Source organism: Mustela nigripes, chromosome 4 (assembly GCF_022355385.1).
Source record: "Mustela nigripes isolate SB6536 chromosome 4, MUSNIG.SB6536, whole genome shotgun sequence".
In the NCBI taxonomy this organism is placed as follows: domain Eukaryota; kingdom Metazoa; phylum Chordata; class Mammalia; order Carnivora; family Mustelidae; genus Mustela; species Mustela nigripes.
The window spans coordinates 13,468,756-13,490,579 of NC_081560.1; the positions used below are offsets into that span (position 1 = coordinate 13,468,756).

The following is a 21,824-nucleotide window of genomic DNA, read 5'->3' on the forward strand; positions in this document are numbered from 1 at the left end:
TTTCTGCCTTATGTACGTATAACCTATTGAAAATCAATAAAACAATAAAAAAAACTCTCAGAAAGCATTGCCTCAGGCAGTCTCCTCCTTCATCTCTAGCCTCCTTTTGCCAGCCACCACTGTCAGCTCCACTGCTCTCCCCCACCTTAACCTTCTTATTGTACACTGGAGGACTGGGGGTATTCAGGCTTTGAAGGCCATGGTAAAGAGTTTTGTATTTTTATCAGTCTTGGGAAGCCATCAGTGTGTTTTGAGCAGAGGAATTAGAGCTGATTTATATTTTAAGATCTATTTCTGGAGGCGCCTGGGTGGCTCAGTCAGTTAAGCGTCTGCTTTGGGCTCAGGTCATGATCCCAGGGTCCTGGGATCGAGCCCCACATTAGGCTCCCTGCTCAGTGGGGAGGCTGCTTCTCCTTCTCCCTCCCCTCCATCCCCCATCCCCCGCCCCGCTCCTGCTCTCTCTCTCTCAAATAAATAAAATCTTTAAAAAAAAAAATCTATTTCTGGTTGATGTGTGGAGAATGAGTTGGGGGCAGGGTAGATGTAGAAATCGTGAAGGCCTGCAGGAGGCTGTTGCAGTAGGCTTGGTGGGCCGTACGGGTGGTTCATCTTGGTGGTGGCAGTGGGGATAGAGAGAGGAGGACAGATCTGGGATGTATTTTAAGAGGTAATTAGAAGCGGGGTGGATGTGGAAGCTGAGAGAGAGAAGGAAAAGTGAAGGAAAAGTCCTCGTTACCTTGGGCCACTTGGAGGAATGGTGGTATCATTTAAGTTGGGAAATACTGGGGGAGGAATGTAGGTCTGGACGGAGGACACGAAGAATCTTGCTTCAGATCCATGGAGGCATATCAGGTGGACGGTTGGCTGTACTGTGGGGTCCACGTTAGAGCCCTGGTTCTGGTGGGGGGGGGGTCATTGGCCGAAAGCCATCGTACGAGGTGAAGGAGAGAGAGGGATGCTGGAACTTTAAAGAGCGAAGTGTGAAATTGTCGTCTTAGAGGTTGAGTAAGCAGAATAATTGGGGAAGTGTAGACATGCTGGGCAGTGTTGCATGTTCTTTGAGGTTTGTGGTTTTGAATCTTTAAGTGAAAACAGCCTGCTTGTGTGATTTTTCTCTGGCAAAACTCAGCTACTTGGATGCAGGGAAGGAGGACAGAGGCAAGCAAGTAGGTGCGTGCGCACGCTATTGCACACACACGCACGCACACGCACGCACACGCACGCACAGCCTGCGAGGGAGTTGTTAGATTCTAAGTTAGTGAAGACTGAAATGAGGACCAGAGGAGGATTATGGATACCGGGGGAATGGTGAGGTGACCGAGCTGGGAGCCTTGTCGAGGTAAAAGGACTCTTGAGTGGAAAGTGGGAGAGGGAAGGAATGACGGGTGTTTGCGGTCTAGTTTGGGGAGGTGACGTAGGCACTGGCTGGGTCTTGACCATGGAGGGGTTTTCAGTGTGGGGCAGAGGCAAAGATTGGTGGTGGAGAAGACAGGGGAGGTAGTGCTGAGCCACCTGGCTCTTGGGCTGGGACCGAGGCAGTGGTGGAAGGAAAGAGAAGGCAAGGGTCTGTGCCGGAAGGTCAGGAGGTGACAAGGCAGCAGCCAGTAGGGCCCCCCCCCCCCCGAATCGCCCTTCCCGGCCAGCCTGAGTTCAGAGAAGCTGGAGTCCTCTGAGGAGGAAGAGTGACCATGAGAAGAAAGACGACTTCTCCTTGAGAGACCCTGGAGGAGGCAGGGTCATCTGGGGGTGGTCAGGAGTCGGAGGCAAATACCGCTCAGAGGAGGGTGACCATGTGGAGAAGTTCACTTGCCTCATATCTAGATTTCTAGAGAGCAAGATAAGAAGTTGGGGTGGGGTGAAGATTGGGTCAGGTCACATGGGCATGGGGGATGAGTTGCTTTGCACATGCCATCTCCTTTCCTGCCAGCCTTCCCCCCATCTTTCTAGCTGTGTCTCCCACAGTGTTCCCAATACATGACAACCTGAAGTCTTACTGATGTGGGGTTGGAATGGTCTCTGAATATCTATAGAAAGTGACAGTTTTGGAGGGCTTCATATCCCAAGACGTTGTTTGGTAAGGGGAGATTGCCTTCTGTCTGGACGTGTTACTTGTGAAGCCATCTTTTATGTAACATTGATTACACAGTGTGGAGTGTTCATCCTGGAAAATATCTTGTATGCGTGATCTTCTAGGACTCCAAAAAGCTTCAATATGAATCAGATGAGTTAATGATTATCAGCTTGTTTTGAAAAGTGGAACATGGCTCAATGGTTCCAGATCCTTCTTGATGGTAAGGATCTTATTTTTAATAAGTTTTGTTTTTAAAAGCTAGTTCTTATTCCCATATAATAGTTGTATATTCAGTATTCATTAACTGAGAAAATACGAAATGGTAAGCTACTATGAATTTAGAAAAACTTAAATGGATTTTTTAAAAAATTATATCAGCATTTACTTACACTTGAAAAATGTTAGACATTTGTTCTCTCTGTATTTAGAGCAGGAATGAAAATGGTCTTCAGAAAGTAGGATATGCTTGGTGGATTCAGACTTGGCAGAAACTCTCAACACTTCCCCAGGGTCGCAGAGCTCACGGATGAGTAGAAACTACTTCTGTGATGCAGGGAATATAAGTGCAAGGTATTATTATTGTTATTAATTACTGTAATTACTTAGGACCAGATGCTATAATAGTATTAATTTTAAGTGGCTTTCTGCCAATAGCAGGTGAATATTTAAAACTATTTTCCCGGTGTACTTATTAAGTCCTTTCTCTCCTGTCACGTTAGCTAAGGAAAAAGTGGTTTGTTTAGAAATGAAATCCAGATGGTCTCAAACAGCTTGGTAGTCGTGTAAAGTTATTAATGTAACTACACAACCTTGAAATACACAGCCATTATTGCCAGAGCAGTGCAATCCCAATCCAGTAGAGTGTACATTTTTGGAATTATTATTTTACCTGATAAATTACTGAACTTCATAAATCATATCCTTTCCTGAAGTACTCAGTACACTGTTTTGAGGTGTGAATGTGTTCAATTCATAGAGCTACAATTTCCATAAAGCTTTGAGTTGTTCCACTGGGGTTTCATGTTTAATTTAGGGGCTGGAGGTAAATTTAGCAGTGACACTAATAGCTCTCAGGTTTGTAACTTTCTGGAATTACAGACAGAGTTTATTTGTTATGTCTTGGAAGTGGAATTTTAATATCCTACATGGCTCATTATATTGTGAACATTTTCAGGCAGAAAGAGTAAGTGAAATTAGCTACATTCTACTGGTGTGGGACTGATTAATCCTGGGCAGGTCAGTGGCTAAAATAATTATCTTACGTATATAATTACCTTACATACATTGTTTATTTTAATCTCCTCACTCTCAGAAGAGATACGCCATTTTATAGATGACCATCTGTGATTCATAAAGTTTGGCTTGACCAAGGGCTTATGGCCAGTAAGTGAAACAGCTGTAATGTTGATATAATTTTAACCACCTCAACTTTGTACCTTTTACCCAAAAGTTTCAGGAATGGCCTTTTGGCTGGGTCTTTGGGCATGTAAGGTTTGCCTATATCTACCAAGCTACTATGGCTAGTGAAAACATGAGTATAATGGCAGTTACAAGGAGCACGGCCTTGAAAGCAAAGCCCTGTGATTTGCCAGTTTTAATACTGGAAGTTCTTTTTTTTTTTTTTTTTTTTAAGGTTTTATTTCTTTATTTGACAGAGAGAGAGATCACAAGTAGGCAGAGAGAGAGGGGGAAGCAGTCTCCCTGCCGAGCAAAGAGCCCGATGCAGGGCTCAATCCCAGGACCCTGAGATCATGACCTCAGCTGAAGGCAGAGGCTTAACCCACTGAGCCACCCAGATGCCCTTCAGTACTGGGAGTTCTTGAGTTTTTCTCCTGCCTTGACTATAGTAGTACACATAGCATACAGGTCATTTCATTAATTAATTTTTTTCCTAATATGCAAGTGAATTATAGGACTTTTCCAATGATGTTGATGTTTTCCCTTCTGATCGTAAAAGTAATACCCACCTTTATTGTAGACTTTTTAGGGAAGGGTATAGAAAATTAAAATTACCCATAATGTTGCTACCCAAAGAGAACTAGTATATCCCCTATTTATTTGTAAATATTATGTAAACATAGAGTTGAATTGATTATGAGTTGTATCTTACTTTTTTTTGTAAGTAATCGACACCCAATGTGGGTCTTGAACTCATGACCCTGAGATCAAGAGTCCCATGCTCTACTGACTGAGCCGCCATGCGCCCCATTTTCTTATGTGACATTTTCTCATGTCATTAAAAAGCCTTAATTTGTCATGTCAAATGATTATTTTTTTATTTTTTTTTTTTAAAGATTTTATTTATTTATTTGACAGAGAGAGATCACAAGTAGACAGAGAGGCAGGCAGAGAGAGAGGAGGAAGCAGGCTCCCTGCTGAGCAGAGAGCCCGATGCGGGACTCGATCCCAGGACCCTGAGATCATGACCTGAGCCGAAGGCAGCGGCTTAACCCACTGAGCCACCCAGGCGCCCGAGTCATGTCAAATGATTATAAACTATTCAGCCATGTGGCTATACCATAATTTATTTACACATTCCGCTTTTCATTGCATCTTTAGGTTGTGCAGACTAATAACTGGAGGCATGAAGTTTAGATGCTTAGTTTGTCAGGGCAGTGCTCCTTTCAGAGAGGACCAAGGAGCACTGACAGGAAGTCGTGGAGACAGACGGGCTGGGAGTGGCCCTGCCTCTTTCCCCATTTCCTTATGACTGACACAAAGTTTATTTCTTTAATAGAAGAAAGCTCCTTTGACAAGCTGTGAAAACTACCTTTGTTTATAGACCTGAATGTACCTTGTATTTCTTTAGGAGTAGATCCCTGGAAATTGGATTTTTGTGTCAAAGGCTGTTGATGAACATGCTCGATTATCTTCCTGTAATACGTTTCACATCCCTTAGCAGCATACGAGAGTTCAGGAGTCATTAGACCTTGAACTACATTGGGCACAATCTTTTTTTAACTTTGCAAAAGTTTTCTTGCCTTAACCAAGCAAGTATGCCTTTCTTGTGTTACTGGTAAGATTGGAGCTTTCAGCCATTTCATTTCTTCTGAATTGCCTATTCATTTCCTTTCCTCATTTTTCTGTCAGAATTAGAGATTCTCTCTCTCTCTCTCTTTTTTTTAAAGATTTTATTTATTTATTTGACACAGAGAGAGAGAAAGCAGGGGGAGCGGCAGGCTGAGGGAGAAGGAAGCCCAAGACGGAACTCCATCCCAGGACTCTGGGATTGTGACCCGAGGCGAAGGGAGATCCTTAACTGACTGAGCCACTCAGGTGCCCTCCTTTTCTTATTCTTTTAAGATTTTATTTTTATTTTTTTTATTTTTTTTAAAATTTATTTATTTATTTGACTGAGAGAGAGATCACAAGTAGGCAGAGAGACAGGCAGAGAGAGAGAGAGAGAAGGAAGCAGGCTCCCCGCTGAGCAGAGAGCCCGATGCAGGGCTCGATCCCAGGACCCTGGAATCATGACCTGAGCCGAAGGCAGAGGCTTTAACCCACTGAGCCACCCAGGCGCCCCTAAGATTTTATTTTTATGGTGCACCTTGGTGGCTGACTTGGTTAAGTGTCTGCCTTCAGCTCAGGTTGTGATCCCAGGGTCCTGGGGTCAAGCCCTGTGTTAGTCTCCCTGCGCAGTGGGGAATCTGCTTATCTTTCTCCCTCTGTCCCCCACCCCGCTCATGCTCTCTTTCTTGCTCATTCTACTTCAGATAAGTAAATAAAAATCTTAAAAAAATATTTATTTAACAGTGAGAGAGGGAACACAAGCAGGGCGAGTGGGACAGGGAGAAGCAGACTCTCCACTGAGCAGAGAGCCCGATGCAGGGCTCAGTCCTAGGACCCTGAGATCATGACCTGAGCCGAAGGCAGATGCTTAACGGCTGAGCCACCCAGGCGCCCTAAAAGATTTTATTTTTATGTAGTTTCTACATGCAGCTTGGGGCTTGAGCTGACAACCCCAAGATCAAGAGTCATATGTTCTTCTGACTGAGCCAGCCAGGCGTCCCTGAATTAGTGACTTTCTTATCAGTTTGTATGAGAGTTCTTTCATTAGAATCTAATCTTTTGTTAAGGATTTTTCTTTTCAAGGGCTTGTTATAAACATAATTATCAATCTAGTTTTTTGGAGTCACTAGCTCAGATGATTTTTTTCAAGGTCTGATAATATACTGACTGGCTGGCTATAAGTGTAAATAATTCAGTTTTTGGAGAGACTGCCTATTTTAAGTAATGATGATAATGCATTTTGTCTTTTCAGAAAGAAGAAATGATGTAGATAATTCACTATTCGAACTTCAAGGTCAGAGGTGGGAAGGAAGGTCAGGAAGACTATGGCCTGGCCGAATATTTTTCGAAGAGGGACTGCGTTCTCCCGGTTCAGCCATCATCATGTTGTTGTGTTCCTGCTCACCTTCTTCAGGTAGGTTCGTTGCTCAGACTGTGCACTCGTGTTTTTTGGGCTTATTTGTTTGAGGGAGCTAGTTGTTGGCATGGCAAGTACAGTGATTGATTGGTATGGGCTCATGAAATAGCCTAGTTTTTCCTCCTGTTGTGCTTTCTGGTACCTCTAAGCAGTTTCCAAGGACCATTTTGCCCGTGTTTCCTCCATGTCTGGAGGCATTTTTGGTTGTCACCCTGGGGGCAGGGGTGCCACTTGCAGTGGGCAGAGACCAGGGATGCTGCCGTAGGTCCTGCAGTGCACAGGCTATCTTTGCACGATAGAGAATTTGGGGGGCCCAAAATATCACCAGTGCCATGGTTGAGAATCCCTGTTTTAATATACAGTTTTTTATTTGTTGAAACCAGGAGCTTCAGAACAAAGGGTGCATGTATTCAGGGAGTGCTGTGTGCGTCTTTGAGCAGTAAAGATGGACCGAGACAATTGGGAGGAGCTCTAGGAACTCCTGTGAGTTTCCGAGCGTTAGCACGACTAAAGGATCATCTGTGTTTATGATTCTGTGGCCCTCAGTGGCTCTCTTTAGTGGTTCATAGACGCCACAAACCAGGTTGTGTGGTTTTAGGAGCCGTGTTACTTATAACACTGTGACTCAGTTATTTTGATGATTTCTTCTGGGACAATTTTATTATTAATCTTTACTGAAGTCACCACACATGATGTGATTTACTTGTTTTAAGGCAGAAACTAAGAGATGGTTCTCTGTGTAAGAGTTGATAGGTAATCTTGGATGCTTGCTTGAGGGGTGAGAGGGGACATCAGAAGGAGGAAAAGATGGGACTCAGGAGGCAGCTACTTACTGGCTAATGCATCAAGGGGCCAGCAGTTGTTAAAGACTTAAAATTCTTTACAGAACTGCCGCCATGATTTAGAGTGGTTTGGGGCCAGTCACGCGTCTGTCTTCTAGGTGGAGGGATAAGTTAGAAGTGAACACAGGTTCATATGGAAGACAACTAGTTAATTTTTTCTTTTGCTTGGGAGAGACTGTTCAGTTGATAGTTCCCATAAAGCAGTACTTTTCCTTTTTTTTTTTTTTTAAGAGAAGAATTCTAAAATTGAATAAAACAAATGGGATTATATTCAGGATTTTATTGAATGCTGTTTTCTTTGCTATTCATTCAGCCGTGTGTCTTTTCTCTTTTGCAGTTATTCGTTGCTCCACGCATCAAGAAAAACTTTTAGCAACGTTAAAGTCAGTATCTCTAAGCAGTGGACCCCAACTGCTTTTAACAAGTCAGCTGGATTGCCTGTAGAGGTAAGCAGAGCAAAGGCAGGGGTGGGTTCAGGAAGGGAGCTGTGCCTACCTCCTAAGTTCTTCTCAAGTTCTACTTTGTTTCATTCATCTGCTTAGGACTCTGAAATGGATGTTTCCTATGGCATAAAACCCAAACTGTTCTGCCCAGTTTCTTAGCTTGCTGTGACTCAAGCTTGTTCTCCCCTTCTGTGCAGTTTCCCTCTCACTGTTTTGAAGTGATACATTTCTAGTGAGGGGTTCTTTTAAATCAAGTTTCACAAGTACCTGTACTCACTTCTGCCTCTGAGAATTTGCTTATGTTCTTTTGTATGCTCTTGCACTTTCTTCCCACCCGTTTAAGTCTTGCTTTTCCCTCTGTGGCAAGATGAAATGCTGCTTCTTAAAATTTCTTTAAAGATTTTATTTATTTGTTTGACAGAGAGAGACATAGCGAGAGAGGGAACACAAGCAGGGGGAGTGGGAGAAGAAGAAGCAGGCTTCCTGCAGAACGGGGAGCCCAGTGTGGGGCTCGATCCCAGGACCCTGGGATCATGACCTGAGCTGAAGGCAGATGCTTAATGGGGCTGAGCCACGCAGGTGCTCCCACTTTTTTTTTTCTTTTTGACAGAGAGAGATTACAAGTAGGCAGAGAGGCAGGCAGAGGGGGTAAGGGGAAGCAGGCTCCCTGCTGAGCAGAGAGCCCAATGTGGGATTCAATCCCAGGACCCTGAGATCATGACCTCAGCTGAAGGCAGAGGCTTAACCCACTGAGCCACCCAGGTCCCCCCCCCCCCTTTTTTTTTAAAGTAATCCCTACAGCCAGTGTGGGGCTTGAACTCACAATCCTGAGACCAAGAGGCGCATGCTGTACTGACTGAGCCAGCCAGGGCATCCCTAAAATGTTACTTTTCCTATCAAGTTTCTTCCCACCTTCAACTGATTTTTTTCCCCCTCTGAAAGGTGTACACCATGTGTTACATAGTTTAATGTTTCAGTATTTACATACTTTTTAATTGTTTCATTTGTTTGTATCTTGTTTAAGAGTCTAGAAGTCAGAGAATGTGTATCCACTTCCTTGAATTCATTATGGATCAGGTGAATCCTTGGATGACAGTTTGGAAGGGAGATGCTGTTGTTTATGTCTTTGGTCAATACAAAAGTCCACTCCACTCATTCTTTACCACATTGCTTGAGTTCTGCTTATGTGGGATCATACATACATATTAATATTCTTGGCATGTCTTTTTTTAAGATTTTATTTATTTTATTTATTCTTTTGAAAGAGAGAGAGCGGATAAGCTGGGGGTGGGATGGGGCAGAGGGTGGGAGGGAGCCCAACATGGGGCTGGACCCCGGGACCCCTGAGATCATGACCTGAGACAAAGTCGGATGCTTAACCGACTGAGCCGCCCAGGTGCCCCAACATGTCTTATTTTTTTTCTTTTTTTGTTTTTAAAGATTTAATTTATTTATTTGACAGAGAGAGCAGGAGAGTATAAGCAGTGGGAATGTCAGAGGGAGAGGGAGAAGCAGACCCCCACCAAGTAGGGAGCCTGAGGCAGGGCTCGATCCTAGGACCCTGGCCAGAGCCAGAGCCAAAGGCAGTCACCTAACCAACCGAGCCACCCAGTTGCCCCAACATGTCTTATTTCTTAGAATATTTCCCCCTATTTAGGTCAATTAAAAGGTGATGGATATCTGAACGTTATAGGACTATCCCCTCAAATTGTGATTAGGTTACTCAGTCATTTGCTTCTTGAGGGTCTGTCTTGCATAAACATTGTTCTAGGCAGTGAGCAAAAAAAAGCCTAGGGAGAGGATTAAAAGAAAAAAAAAGAGCCTGTCCTCACAGAGCTCATGTGTTGAAAATGCTCTTGCACAGTTTTTCCTCCCCACCCTCCCTTTATTTAAAGTTTATTTTTGGGCATCTTGGTGGCTCAGTGGGTTAAGTGGCTGCCCTCAGCCTGGGTGATGATCCTGGGGTGCTGGGATTGAGCCCTGCAGAGGCCTCTCTGCTCAGCCGGGAGTCTGCTTCTCCCTCTGCCCCTCCCCCTGCTCATGCTGTCTCTCGCATGCTCTCTCTCTCTCCCTTGCAAAAATAAGTAAATAAGTAATCTTAAAAAAAACAAAGTTTATTTTTTTTTTTTTTCATAATCTCTACACCCAACGTGGGGCTTGAACTTACAACCCCGACATTGAGAGTTGCATGCTTTTCTGACTGAGCCAGCAGGCAGCCCTTTTGAATGATTTTTCTTGAATTTAAGTTATCAGAAACTATTAAAAAGAAAGATGTTAGGAGGGGTGCATGGGTGGCTCAGTGGGTTAAGCCGCTGCCTTTGGCTCAGGTCATGATCTCAGGGTCCTGGGATCGAGCCCTGCATCGGGCTCTCTGCTCAGCGGGCCTTCCCGCTGCCTCTCTCTGCCTGCCTCTCTGCCTACTTGTGATCTCTCTGTCAAATAAATAAATAAAAATCTTAAAAAAAAAAAGTTGTTAGGAATAGAGGGCTAGATTTCACACTGACTGTTGACTAGTGCTGTGTGCACAGTGCGTGTGTCGAAATGATCAAGTGACTTGTTACAAACCTTTAAGATGGAGTGGCCTTAGAGGGGTCGTGTGCTCCAACCTCTCAGCCACAGTGGAATTTTTCTTTGTCAATATTGAAAGATGCTCACTGGCCTTCTGCTTTAATACTTCAAGGAAGTTCTTAAATGGAGGGAAAAGTGTTCTGCTGTTTAATTTTGTATTTGGTTTTCTGAGCTGGGCACAGTAGTTGATTCCTCTGCATGATGGTTTGCTGGGTATTCAAAGAAAACCTGTCTCCCTAGGTTTCTCTTGTTGAGGCTGGAGGAGAGATACAGTCTGACTCATATAAAGAATGACCGGATTTGGTTGAGGCACTGGGTTTCTGGTTATGCTGCACAAGTCTGCGTTTGTTTTTTAGGTAACTGAGTTGGGGGTTCCCAGGACCACCCCCAGGTTTGATTCACTAAGAGGACTCGCAGGACTCAGCTTATAGTCCCACTTATAGCTACGGTTTATTCCAGTAAAAGGATAGAGAGCAGAGTCCGCAAAGGGGAAAAAGAGCGCAGGGGTTGAGGTCTGGAGGAAGTCAAGTGCAAGTTTCCAAGAGTGCTTTCTCGGTGGAGTCACACAGGATGGGTGTAATTCTTCCAGCAACACGTTGTGACAACATTGGTGGAATCATGTCTGCCAGGGAAGGTTATTAGAGACTCAGCGCCGAGGGTTTTTATTGGGACTGGTCATGTAAGCACTTTGTGCCTGGCACATACAAAATTGCAGGCTCTCAGAAGGAAAGCAGGTTCGGCATAAACCACATTGTTTGTAAAAACAGTTTAGGTACAGTGAACCACTCTTAGCAGGAAAAGATGGGAACCCTCCCAAAATCCCAGTTCCCAGATGCCAGCCAGGGCCTCACCTCACAAGTAGGCCCTTTGGAGGAGAGCAGTCTCAGGCCTGCTGTGTTAACTCTTTCCTGCCAATAACCTATGTCACATTATTCGCTCTTAATGAGACTCGAATTAACTTCTCTGCTTCGATGTTTGCTTGTTACTCTAATTGCTGCTAAAACAGGTTTCACCATTCTGGTTTATTCAGAACTATGAATTAAATAGTTTGGATGAATTGGTTATATAGAAGTCAAGTTCAGACTGATCCTGGAGATCTTTGTACTTCCATCTCTGTCTTCATGGACAGCAGTGCTGACCTTCCATTTGTTTAGACCTTAAGGTCTGGGTTTTTTCCTTCCTGAAGCCCACTGCTGGGAGTCAGGCTGCTGTTTGTGCCTTTCATTCCTCCTGTGCTTCTGGGTCTGTAACTGTCAGCCTTGGCCTCACTTTGAAACTTTGCTTTCTTGTCCAAAGTGGGAAGCATTCTTAGAACCAGCAGTTTATGTGGAATTATTCTGAAAAATATTTAAGTGTCTTGAACAGCATCATCAGAAATTACTCATGATGCTTTACAAAAAGAATTGAGCACCTACAGTCTCTTTACCTTGAGAATTTATAATGGATCCTGCTGATTCCGACGAACATTGCAGCCAGTGAACACAACATAAAATCTATGTTTAAAGATAATAAGGAGGTAATGGTTAAATTTGACGAGTTGGACAACTTGACTGAAAATTGTGAACAGAATTTTGTTCACTAAATCAAAAAGCCTTGCCTCTCCAGCCAGTACAGTCTTCCATGAGAGTAGTGTGGGGACCTCCACTGTCCAGGAGAGGGAAGTGGAATTCAGGGTGTCCTCAGCTTTCTGTCTCAAGCTCATCCCCAGCCCCTCTTCCCCTGAAAAACCTCTTGTCAACTGATACCACTCTGGGTAGGCAGAGGACAGACCCCTGAATGCAGGTCAGCCTTAGCTCATCCTCTGCTCACCACTGCTGGAAGCTTGACGTCCCCACCGCATGCCTCACCCTCATTCGGTGACGAACCTTCTCGCTTAGGAAACCCACACTGTCACTGTTGGTATAAGCAGGAAATTTTGTGTTTCCAGGAAGTGCCTCAGCACGCAGCTGTTCTCGTAGGTTCGTGCAAACCCTCTCCACCAGACACAGGAAAACCCCACATTTATACAGGCTGGTGGGTTCAAATAATTGTACATATACGCAGGCCAGCTTAAACCACTGAAGTGTGTGGAGTTTCAGCACGGTAAAGTCATTTTGTCAGTGACTTTCACGAGACATTGGATGATTCACTGTTTGACATGGACCGTTTCTCACTTAGTATATATACTCATCTTGATCTGACTTCTATGATTGTAGTAAATATTCTTTTCTAGATTTTCTGTTATCCTATTTTCTGTATCTTTGTTAGTCCTAGGTTGTTTTTTTAGTTTTCAGTTTTGTTTTGTTTTTTAAAGATTTTGTTTATTCATTTGACAGAGAGAGAGCATCCTCACACAAGCTGGGGGTGGGGGCAGAGGGAGAGGGGGAAGCAGACTCCTCGATGAGCAGGGAGCCAGATGCAGGGCTTGATCCCAGGACCCCGGATCATGAGCAGAGCCAAAGGCAGACACTTAACTGACTCAGCCACCCAGGCACCCCTGGTTTTTGTTTTCTACTTGTTAAGTAAGCCATCCAAAGTATATTTCAGCTGAATTCTGGCAGTGAAGCAGAAGAAAGCTGTTTAAAATCTGTGAGTTCTTGTGAAAGCCACCTGTGCAGGGACTTTTGGTGACATCTTGAGAGAATAAAGAAAACTCCAGAAACTTCGAGCAGCTGCTTGAGTCTGCTGTCTCTAGCTCACACTGGTGTGCACCCAACAGGGCTTGGCCCTGGGTCCTGATGAGTATCAGGGTCAAAGATTGTGGTCTGAGGGAAAATGTGGCAAAATAACTAACTGGAGAACTTTAGGGCCCTACTTAGTGCACTGAAATACTGATGGATCTTAGCTTTGTAGGCTCTTCTCCCTGACGACAGTAGTATGTGAGGTGGTGTTAAAGGAGCAAGACCGGTGCCATAAGCCACATAGAAATGAGTCCCAGTCCTTTAGAATCACACTTTATATATTCTTTTATCATTTTACTTTCTTTTAAAGATTTTTTCTTATTGCTGATTGTGATTTTTCTTCTTAATACTCTAAAGTCAGAATTTCCTTCCTGGGGGCGCCTGGGTGGCTCAGTGGGTTAAGCCACTGCCTTCGGCTCGGGTTGTGATCCCAGGGTCCTGGGATTGAGTCCCGCATCGGGCTCTCTGCTCAGCAGGGAGCCTGCTTCCTCCTCTCTCTCTCTGCCTGCCTCTCTGCCTACTTGTGATCTCTCTCTGTCAAATAAATATATAAATTCTTAAAAAAAAAAAAAAAGAATTTCCTTCCTGTAACAACCTATCTCAGAAATCATTTGTTCCAGTAGTTCTCTGAATTTTTGCTGTGAAGATCCCAAAGAGCTTTCGGTTATGTGGGTTTATATTTTTAGATACTTACTGTTTTAGAAATTAAAACTGAGAAATTTTTTTTTTAATTTTAAAGATTTTATTTATTTATTTGACAGACAGAGATCACAAGTAGGCAGAGAGAGAGAGGGGGAAGCAGGCTCCCTGCTGAACAGAGAGCCCGATGTGGGGCTCGATCCCAGGACCCTGGGATCACGACCTGAGCCAAAGGCAGAGGCTTTAACCCACTGAGCCACCCAGGTGCCCTGAGAAATTGAAAAAAAAAAAAAAAAACCCACATCCGTTTTCTACAATAAAAAGGGTAGGGATGTCTGGGTGGCTCTGTTGGTGAAGCATTCACCTCTTGATTTAAGTTCAGGTCATGACCTCAGGAGCTTGGGGTTGAGCCCTGCATCGGGTTCCACACTCAGCACAGAATCTGCTTGAGATTCTCTCCTTCTTCCTCTTCCTCTCCCCCACCTCTAAAATAAATAAAATCTTAAAAAATACCTTGGTTTTTTAGTTATTTATAAGTGAGTGAAATAAACCCATAATGTGTTAACATAAATAACATTTTACGAAAAATGATTTTTTGAAACAAAAGCACTTTGTGAGGAGAGTGGCGTTGATTTACATTTTTCAGATCTCATGTCTGGCTTAATAGAAGGTAGATTTTCATGTCTGCCTCTGAATTCGGTGTCTTGCAACATGATCCTTTGAACTATAGGAAGAGAATTTGGCCTTTGACAGATAACATAGTGGGAAGGGGAGAAGTATTTTAATAGCTTTTTCAGTTAATTGTGGGCATTCATCTTTGATACTACACCAGAATTTGACAAGGGGCAATTTCTTAAAGGTTAGTTGCCATGTGGAATCTGAAATTGTATCAATTAACTTTTTATACCCTTACTTAAATTAAGATCCATTGGTCTGTCTTTACTTCCATTGGATTCTGAAGAAGTGATAAGCTTGTTTCGTTCTTTTCTGAGGAAGTATCTGCCAGATACCCAAATCTGAATAACCAGAGCTTGTCTGTCAGCCCTTCTTTCCAGTAGGAAACAGCCTCCTTGCTCGCCCCTGCACAGCTGCCCGGGTGCTTTCCCTCAGGACGGCCCTGGGAGTGTGGTGTGCGGAGTGCTGGTGCCCATTCTCCACTCCAGCACACCGAGTTCATTACTAAAAAGAAGTACACTTGGGCCACATTTAATAAAATTAATACTTCTCACTGCTCAAGAAATTTTTTAAAAAGATTTTTATATATTAGCATGTGTGTGAGGCAGGGTGGACTACGGGGAGAGGGACAAACAGAGTCTTTGCTGAGCGTGGAGCCCACGGGGCTCAATCTCATGACCCTGAGATCATGACCTGAACTGACATCAAGAGTCCAGCGCTCAACGGGTCCAGCCACCCAGGCGCCCCCTACTCAGCAAATCTTTATTGAGCATCTAGCATGTAGCAAGGATATTCTCAAGTGAAACTGGATTTTTTTTTTTTTTTAAGATTTTATTTATTTATTTGATGGACAGAGGCTGAGTGAGAGAGGGAACACAAGCAGGGGAAGAGGGAGAGGGAGAAGCAGGCTTCCCGCTGAGCAGGTAACCGGTAGGGGGATTCAATTGCATGGCTGAAGGCAAACTCAATGACTAAGCCACCCAGGCGTCCCTGGCTTTTTTTTTTTTTTTAAGACTGTGACCATGGCGGGGCGCCTGGGTTGCTTGGTGGGTTAAGCCTTTGCCTTCCGCTCAGGTCATGATCTCTGGACCTTGGGATCGAGTCCCACATGGGGCTCTCTGCTCGGCAGGGAGCCTGCTTCCTCCTCTCTCTCTCTCTTGCCTCTCTGCCTACTTGTGCTCTCTCTCTGTCAAATAAATAAATAAAATCTTTAAAACAAAAAGTAAACTGTGACCATGGCAATAAATATAGCGATTACTATTACTATTTTTATAGCAGTGAACGGTACGATGGGGTGTAACTGCCTTGACTCCTGCTGAGCCACAGGAGTTTTGCCCTCCTCCCCTGCATTTGCATCATCAATGGAGAAGTTAAAGGGCAAAAGCAGATAACATTTTAGTATTGTGCAAATAGCTTTGACCTTGCAGACCTTTTAGCATGTGTGTTTCCTTACCTACAGAGTGCAGGTTTCCTCTCTTCAGCCTTTGCAGGATTCTGTGAGGGTGGGCAGAGGCTGTAGATGCGGGCGCTCTGAGGAGGACAAGGACGGCCTGGTACCAGCGGGGCCTGACGGGGTTCTTGTGTTGCCATAGATCTGGAGCCGCAACCGTTTGTTTCCCAGCGCAGAGGAGGCCACTCTTTTCCTTGGGACCCTCGACACTATTTTCCTCTTCTCTTATGCTGTGGTAAGTTTCGAATTTGGGGGGTTTAGGTGGAGGAAAGATGTAAGTGGAAATGACTCCAACCTTATGAAGTTCGTAAGGGATTCTAGAATTTGCTGAAGTTTATGTTCTGTGTCCCTCCCATCCAGCCAGCCAGCCAGCCAGCCATCCGTTTGACAGATACTTGCTGAGCACCCAGCACATGCCCGATCTGTGGGAGCTCATCGGTGAGCAACACAGGAAAAATCCCCAGTTTACAAAACTTACATTCTTGAAATGGGATCTAAGGAAGACAAACAGTAATGCGGTGCTGCACATAAGCAAATAGAGAGTATGGTTGAAGGGGGTAGGTGCTGTGGAGAAAAAAACAGGAAAAGGAGAATAAAGAGCCCTGGGTGGGAGTTGTAATTTAAGTAGGATAGCTGGGGAAGACCTCAGGTAGGAGGGGCTGTTTGAGCAAAGACCTGAAGTGGGTAAGTGAGGTCAGGGTGACTAGAACAGAGTGACAGGAAGTGAGGCCAGAGAAGGTATGGGGCTCAGACCTTTAAGAATTTGGTCCCTTTGTTTGGGGCTTTGGCTTTTGGCTTTGTTTGGGGCCTTGAGTGCGTTGGGAGCCCTGGAAGGTTTTGCACAGGGAGTACCAAGATCTGCCCTGTGTTTGGACAGGCGCACTTGCTGCCCCAGGAGAGCAGACGGAAGGGCAGAGACAGCCCAGGGAGGCAGGTTAGGCTTTTCCAGTTTTGAGGTGAAGGGTGATGGTGGTTTAGATCCAAGGTGGGAGTAACAGAGGTGGGAAGAGGAGGGTTGGACTGTGTTTTGAAGGTAAAACCAATAATTCTTTTTCCTGTTGAATGTGGAACGTAAGAGAAAGAGGTGTTGAGAACAACTCTAGGGAGGAAGTGTCACAACAGAGTGGAAGACGACGGGGAGGGGAGGCTGTGGGGGAAGTGTCTTTTGGACATGTTACCTGTGAGTTACCTATTATTGTCCAAAGGATGAAGAGTAGACCCTTGGTTAGGGGAGTCTGGAGTTCAAGTAGAGGTTCAGGCTGGTGGTACGAATTCTAGAATCCTTGGCACATAGATAATTTTCAGAGTTACAGGACTGGATGACATCATCGAGGGACTGGGTGAGGATAGGGAAGAGGAGTGACAGCTGAGCATAGGGCTTCCCTTAGAGGCAGGAGCTGTGAGGAATGGGCGAGCAAGGCCAAGGTAGAACAGTAAAGGAGGAGAACTGTGGGATGGTGGTGTCGAAGAGCCATACCAGCGGGGCAGGGGCTAGTTCTCTGTCTGAGGTAGTCTTGGAGGGGACAGCTAGGATCTCCGTGAGGTTGTAGGGGGCAAGGGTGGCTGCTGGATTGAGGCCATGGGAAGTGGTGGTAGCCACTGGACACACGCACCATCAGTGGGCCTCCCTTTCCTCCCAGTGTCTCCAGTGTCTGACCGCCTCTCTTGAAAATGGGTACAGTTATATAGATGCCTTTGTCTTTTACAGTTTCATTTCTCTGAGAGAGTGAAAGTGCACATGCGCACACACAAGCAGCGGGGCGGGGGGCCAGAGGGAGAGAGAGACTGGCAGGCAGACTCTCTGCCTAGCTACAGGGGCTCAGTCCCACAACCCCGAAACCACGATCTGAGCCAAAATCAAAAGTCAGACACTTAAAAGACTGAGCCACCCAGGCGCCCCATAAAAAAGCCTTTTGATTACGAATGTCCAGGTGATGTGAAATACCCGGAGAAAGTTCCAGAGTACTCTCTGCATGTTTGTTTGGGCAGTTATTGGATTATCTTCTTCAAAGAGGAAACTTGTAGAAACAACTGGAGCAGACCGTGGCTTCTGTAGCCATGCTTTTCACCCTGGGCGTTTTCTGTATGAAATGCCCGTATGGTCATTCGGCTTTGGCTGGAGCACTCCCGGGGGTGTTTCTCTGTGAGCCTTTTATGGAGTATTTTAAGAAGCGGGGTAGTCTAGTGCAAAGACCAGCTCTACCACCATCAACTAGCTGTGTGAAACTTGGCTTTGAAATGGAATTTGACCTTTTTTTGATCTTTAGTTTTCTCTTCTGTAGAGTTGTGATAATGCCTGTCCCTGGGATTAAACAGGTTTAGGAGATAAAAGGCGCCGTGAAACGTCAATGATCATACTGCTTCTTTATATTGAGCTGCACAGCCTTCTGTAGCTTCCAGGCGTCATGCAGGCGTTTGGAACAACAGGGAATGGATTGATTGCCTAATCTGAAACACTGAGAGAGTTTCTTCACCCCCTTTGCTATATATAGCATAAGGCTTGGGAGTGGCAGCTGTAGAACACATCATCGAAAGCTTACAGGTACCTCTTTTGAGGTAGTGACAGGTTCACCATAGTGAGACACATCATCTGAATTTTCTCTAACGCAGGTGTCAGTTGATCAGAAACACTTGTATCTGGATTTAGGTTTTCAGTCAGGGTGTTTATTCATTTTATATATTTAGGGAGGAAACCTAGTGTATTGCCCTGGGCTCTTTAGTCTGCCTTGCTACCGTGACGCAGGTTTTCATTTCCTGCCACTCATTGGGAGGAGAGCAGAAGGCAGAACATTTGTATATAACCTTCAACTGATGACTGGCTTTGCGCCCCTACTCTCCCTGCCTCGTGAAGTCATGAAGCCCAGGGGCCAGATTAAGCAGGCAGTGCCCATGCCCCAGAAGCTTCTTTTGTGCAGGACGCGTTGTAATACATCTTGATTCAGGATGCAGATGGCTAAGAGCAGCCCCTCTGGGAATGCAGATAACTGATCTGTGGATCTGTTCTAGAAAATGAAATATATTTGTGTGCTTGTTTTATTAGTATGCCTGTTTTTTTTTTCTTCTCATTTTGTTTTTATTTTTGTTTTTCCAGTCTCCTCTTAGGCAGTGAAGGGAATCTACTTTTGGTAGAATCCAAGTTTACACTGGATTACAGAATTCTAGTGCATGAGTTTGTTTATAGTATAGCGTGAGTTTGTTTACAGTATAGCTTACCAAAGCGCACTGTCATTTCATGAACCATGTGTAAAACTGATGGAGACAGCTAGTCTGATGTAAGAATGAAGTGTAGTTTTGAATCGTGTTGGTGTTTTAATTCCCTCTTGCTTTGCAACCCATATTCCTTTTTTCGGACTGTGCTATTCAGAACTGTAAAAAAAAAATGTTTTATTTTTAGGGCCTTTTCATCAGTGGAATTGTTGGAGATCGGCTTAATTTACGATGGGTTCTATCTTTTGGAATGTGCTCTTCTGCACTAGTGGTAAGTTGAAGAGGTATTATCATCACCAATATCATCATCTTGGTTGGGTATATTAGAATCCAAGCACCGATCCCCATTGCTGTATGTAGAATAGAAAAGTAAAATTAATCTTCTGTTTTTTAATATTGTATGTGCGTTTTCAGTTGGGCAAGTCTTTTTTTTTTTTTTTTTAAGATTTTTATTTATTTATTTGACAGAGATCGCAAGTAGGCAGAGAGGCAGGCAGAGAGAGAGAGGAGGAAGCAGGCTCCCCGCTGAGCAGGGAGCCCGATGTGGGACTGGATCCTGGGACTCCAGGATCATGACCTGAGCTGAAGGCAGTCTCTTAACCAACTGAGCCACCCAGGCGCCCTGGGCAAGTCTTTTTATTTATTTATTTATTTTTAAAGATTTTATTTATTTATTTGACAGAGAGAGATCACAAGTAGTCAGAGAGGCAGGCAGAGAGAGAGGAGGAAGCAGGCTCCCCGCCGAGCAGAGAGTCCGATGTGGGGCTTGATCCCAGGACCCTGGGATCATGACCTGAGCCGAAGGCAGAGGCTTAACCCACTGAGCCACCCAGGCACCCTGGGCAAGTCTTTTTGAAGTTTTTTTTTTTTTTTTTTTAAGATTTTATTTATTTATTCGACAGAGAGAAATCACAAGTAGGCAGAGAGGCAGGCAGAGAGAGAGAGGAGGAAGCAGACTCCCTGCTGAGCAGAGAGCCCGATGCGGGACTCGATCCCAGGACCCTGAGATCATGACCTGAGCCGAAGGCAGCGGCTTAACCCACTGAGCCACCCAGGCGCCCTGGGCAAGTCTTTTTAAAGTGAGTTTTGGATCCTGCTCCTTCCATGACTCAGCACCAGAGCCTCCCATCAATAATACATGTGTTGCCGAAGTGGGCACAAGAGCCAAGCATAAATAGCATGGCATTCTGTGCTCTCGAGAACCGGGTCGTGGCCTGCCTTGACAGTCATGTCTGTTGCTGTACTTCACCCCCGGGCTGTGACCAGACTATTTCCCATGGTCCTGCCATATCCTGTGCCTTCCCACCTCGCTGTGTTTGCTCTTGCCCATCTTCTTGCCTTGGGTGGCTGTTTTTAGCTCTCCATAGTCTCACTCAGTGTCGCCAGCAAGTTATGGGTCAAGTGGCACTTCTTTGTGGTGTCTTCTTTACTGACCTCCTTCATTCTTTTTTTTTTTTTAAGATTTTATTTATTCATTTGACAGAGAGATCACAAGTAGGCGGAGAGGCAGGCAGATTGAGAGAGGAAGAAGCAGGCTCCCCGCTGAGCAGAAAGCCCGATGTAGGGCTCGATCCCAGGACACTGGAATCATGACCTCAGCCAAAGGCAGAGGCTTCAACCCACTGAGCCACCCAGGCACACCAAACCTTCTTCAGTCTTGAAGGGAATCGGTTCCTCTTCTGTGCTTCCCCACCCGTATTTCTTTGAAGGCACTGAGGTTGTGGACGACTTAGGCCACTCATTTCTGTGTCACTCTTGCTTTCCCTAGGAGTCTGTGGCACAGTGGTTGAGGTCACAGATTTACCAATACTTGACTCCCGGGGTGTCTGTCCCTTGTCTGCCATTTCCTAGGTGTGGTTGCTGTGTGCTCCAGCCTCCTGGTTTGAAAGCCTCCCACCGGGGCCGCTAGGAACGTTTATATGGGCTTCTCTGTGTGAGGCATGTGGACAACACTGGGCTAGGGAGGTGTGGGAGAGCCCAAGATCCACATCTGATGCATCTTTTTTTATTTCCTAGCTCCTAGTGAGGAATTTTTGTTGGTTGAATAAAAGCATGGAGTTCAGTTAGACCCAATTTTATTATTGTTTTCCAGTATCTGCTCTTTGAGAGGTTGATGCACTAAACCTATTCACGGCCTGCTCACCCACACATATATACATATTGTTTTAAAGCCTGTGTACATTTTTGTTTTGGTTTTTTTTCCACATTTTTTGGAAAACTGAAGTATGTGCATAAACTCACCCTTCTTGGTGTAGAGGTCTGAGTTTTGCCAAATGAGTCTGGTTCTGTCACCACCACTCCCCTCCCCCTGGCCCCAGCCTCTGGCAACCACTGACCATTTTTCTTTCCTTATAGTTGTGCTTTTTCCAGAATGGAATCCTACAGTATTGTACATACTAGTTTTTAATATTCCAAAAGAAACATTACAAAAGAAACTTCAATACTGATAAAACATCCACTTGAGCAAAATGCCAAAAAAAAAAGCAGTGACTTGGCATAATGCTCCTGAATTCCAAGCAGATCAGAGGTTACAATGGTTCTCTCAATGGCCGTGATAATGACCATAGCTGGTGCGCCCTGGTCCCCGTGGCGTATGTGGCACTGCCCTGAACACACAAACATGACCTCAGTCAGGCCCTGCAGTGGTCCTCGCTGCACCTGGACCCAGGGACGAGAAAATGGCAAGAGTTGTCTCATGAAGTCCAACAGTGAGGACTTAACTTCTTAGAGGCTAAAAGACGAGTCAGGCGGGGGTAATCATTAATGAGCGTTGTGTTTGGTGTCGCTGGTCGGTGCTGATGGCTTGGTGGGTGTCCTACTCAGTGCTGCTCTGAGCGGAAGCA

At 44.9% G+C, this 21,824-nt stretch overlaps 1 protein-coding gene across 10 annotated transcripts in view; it reads left to right on the plus strand.

Annotated features, from left to right (window-relative positions):
* Positions 1 to 21,824, plus strand: part of SLC37A3 (solute carrier family 37 member 3) — a 50,040-nt gene that overhangs the window by 4,030 nt on the left and 24,186 nt on the right. For 2 of the 10 annotated variants that reach the window (XM_059396274.1, XM_059396273.1), the window contains exons 2-8: positions 2,194 to 2,291; positions 2,500 to 2,641; positions 5,224 to 5,347; positions 6,333 to 6,494; positions 7,677 to 7,785; positions 15,917 to 16,009; positions 19,169 to 19,252. In XM_059396274.1, the coding sequence (XP_059252257.1) occupies positions 6,406 to 6,494; positions 7,677 to 7,785; positions 15,917 to 16,009; positions 19,169 to 19,252 (375 nt within the window). In that variant the 5' untranslated portion in view covers positions 2,194 to 2,291; positions 2,500 to 2,641; positions 5,224 to 5,347; positions 6,333 to 6,405. The remainder of the gene's footprint in view (positions 1 to 2,193; positions 2,292 to 2,499; positions 2,642 to 5,223; positions 5,348 to 6,332; positions 6,495 to 7,676; positions 7,786 to 15,916; positions 16,010 to 19,168; positions 19,253 to 21,824) is intronic. The other 8 variants (XM_059396279.1, XM_059396281.1, XM_059396280.1 and 5 more) reach the window with 6 other exon arrangements.